At 37.2% G+C, this 623-nt stretch overlaps 1 protein-coding gene across 1 annotated transcript in view; it reads right to left on the bottom strand.

The window, feature by feature from the left end:
• Positions 1 to 428: 428 nt before the first annotated feature.
• The window catches only part of LOC123057199 (uncharacterized), a 3,855-nt gene continuing 3,660 nt past the window's right edge, over positions 429 to 623 (bottom strand). Inside the window, exon 7 of the mRNA XM_044480296.1 lies at positions 429 to 446. Within this exon, the coding sequence (XP_044336231.1) occupies positions 429 to 446 (18 nt within the window). The remainder of the gene's footprint in view (positions 447 to 623) is intronic.

Raw genomic sequence — 623 nt, 5'->3', positions numbered from 1 at the left:
TTTCAAAAACTCAAAATTCAAAATTGCTAAAACATATTAAATATTGCCCTTGTTTCAAAGAAATCATCCACGGATTTATCCTCTACTTATTTTAAAATATATGGTTGTTTGAAGTTTAAGAATGAAAATAAATTACATGTACTAGTGTGCAGGAGAGAGAACTAGTAGTTGGGAGAGAGGAATGGAGTGCATCCACCTAGCATAGTACGCCCTCCGTCTCATAATATAAGAGCGTTGTCAAAAACGCTCTTATATTATGGGACGGAGGGAGTACTTTGCAGTAGCATTTGTTGCCAGATGACTTTAAAAGTTTAAATACTCAAGGCATTGGTGCACGAATCTCTAACAAAGATGGAAGGCTCTCCCATGCATGGTAGAATCACTTTTCTCATAAATTAGCATATGACAAGCAAAACATTTACTAGTCATTAATCAGCAAACATGAACTGAAAACTTCAAATGGTGTAAACGATCAAAGTATGCAGCATACACGAGGTTTCCACCAATAAGTAGTAGTTCTCCACCGGGAAATATAAGCCTGGAATCATCAGATTTTACGACTAAAGAACGTTGAGCAAGTAAGGGTGCTATGGCATATGTAGAGTTGCCACAATCGCCGGCAT

The sequence above is a fragment of the Triticum aestivum genome, chromosome 3A, assembly GCF_018294505.1.
Source record: "Triticum aestivum cultivar Chinese Spring chromosome 3A, IWGSC CS RefSeq v2.1, whole genome shotgun sequence".
NCBI lineage: Eukaryota > Viridiplantae > Streptophyta > Magnoliopsida > Poales > Poaceae > Triticum > Triticum aestivum.
The sequence above is the reverse complement of the archived record's forward strand: the minus strand, read 5'-3'. Positions and strand labels throughout refer to the sequence as shown.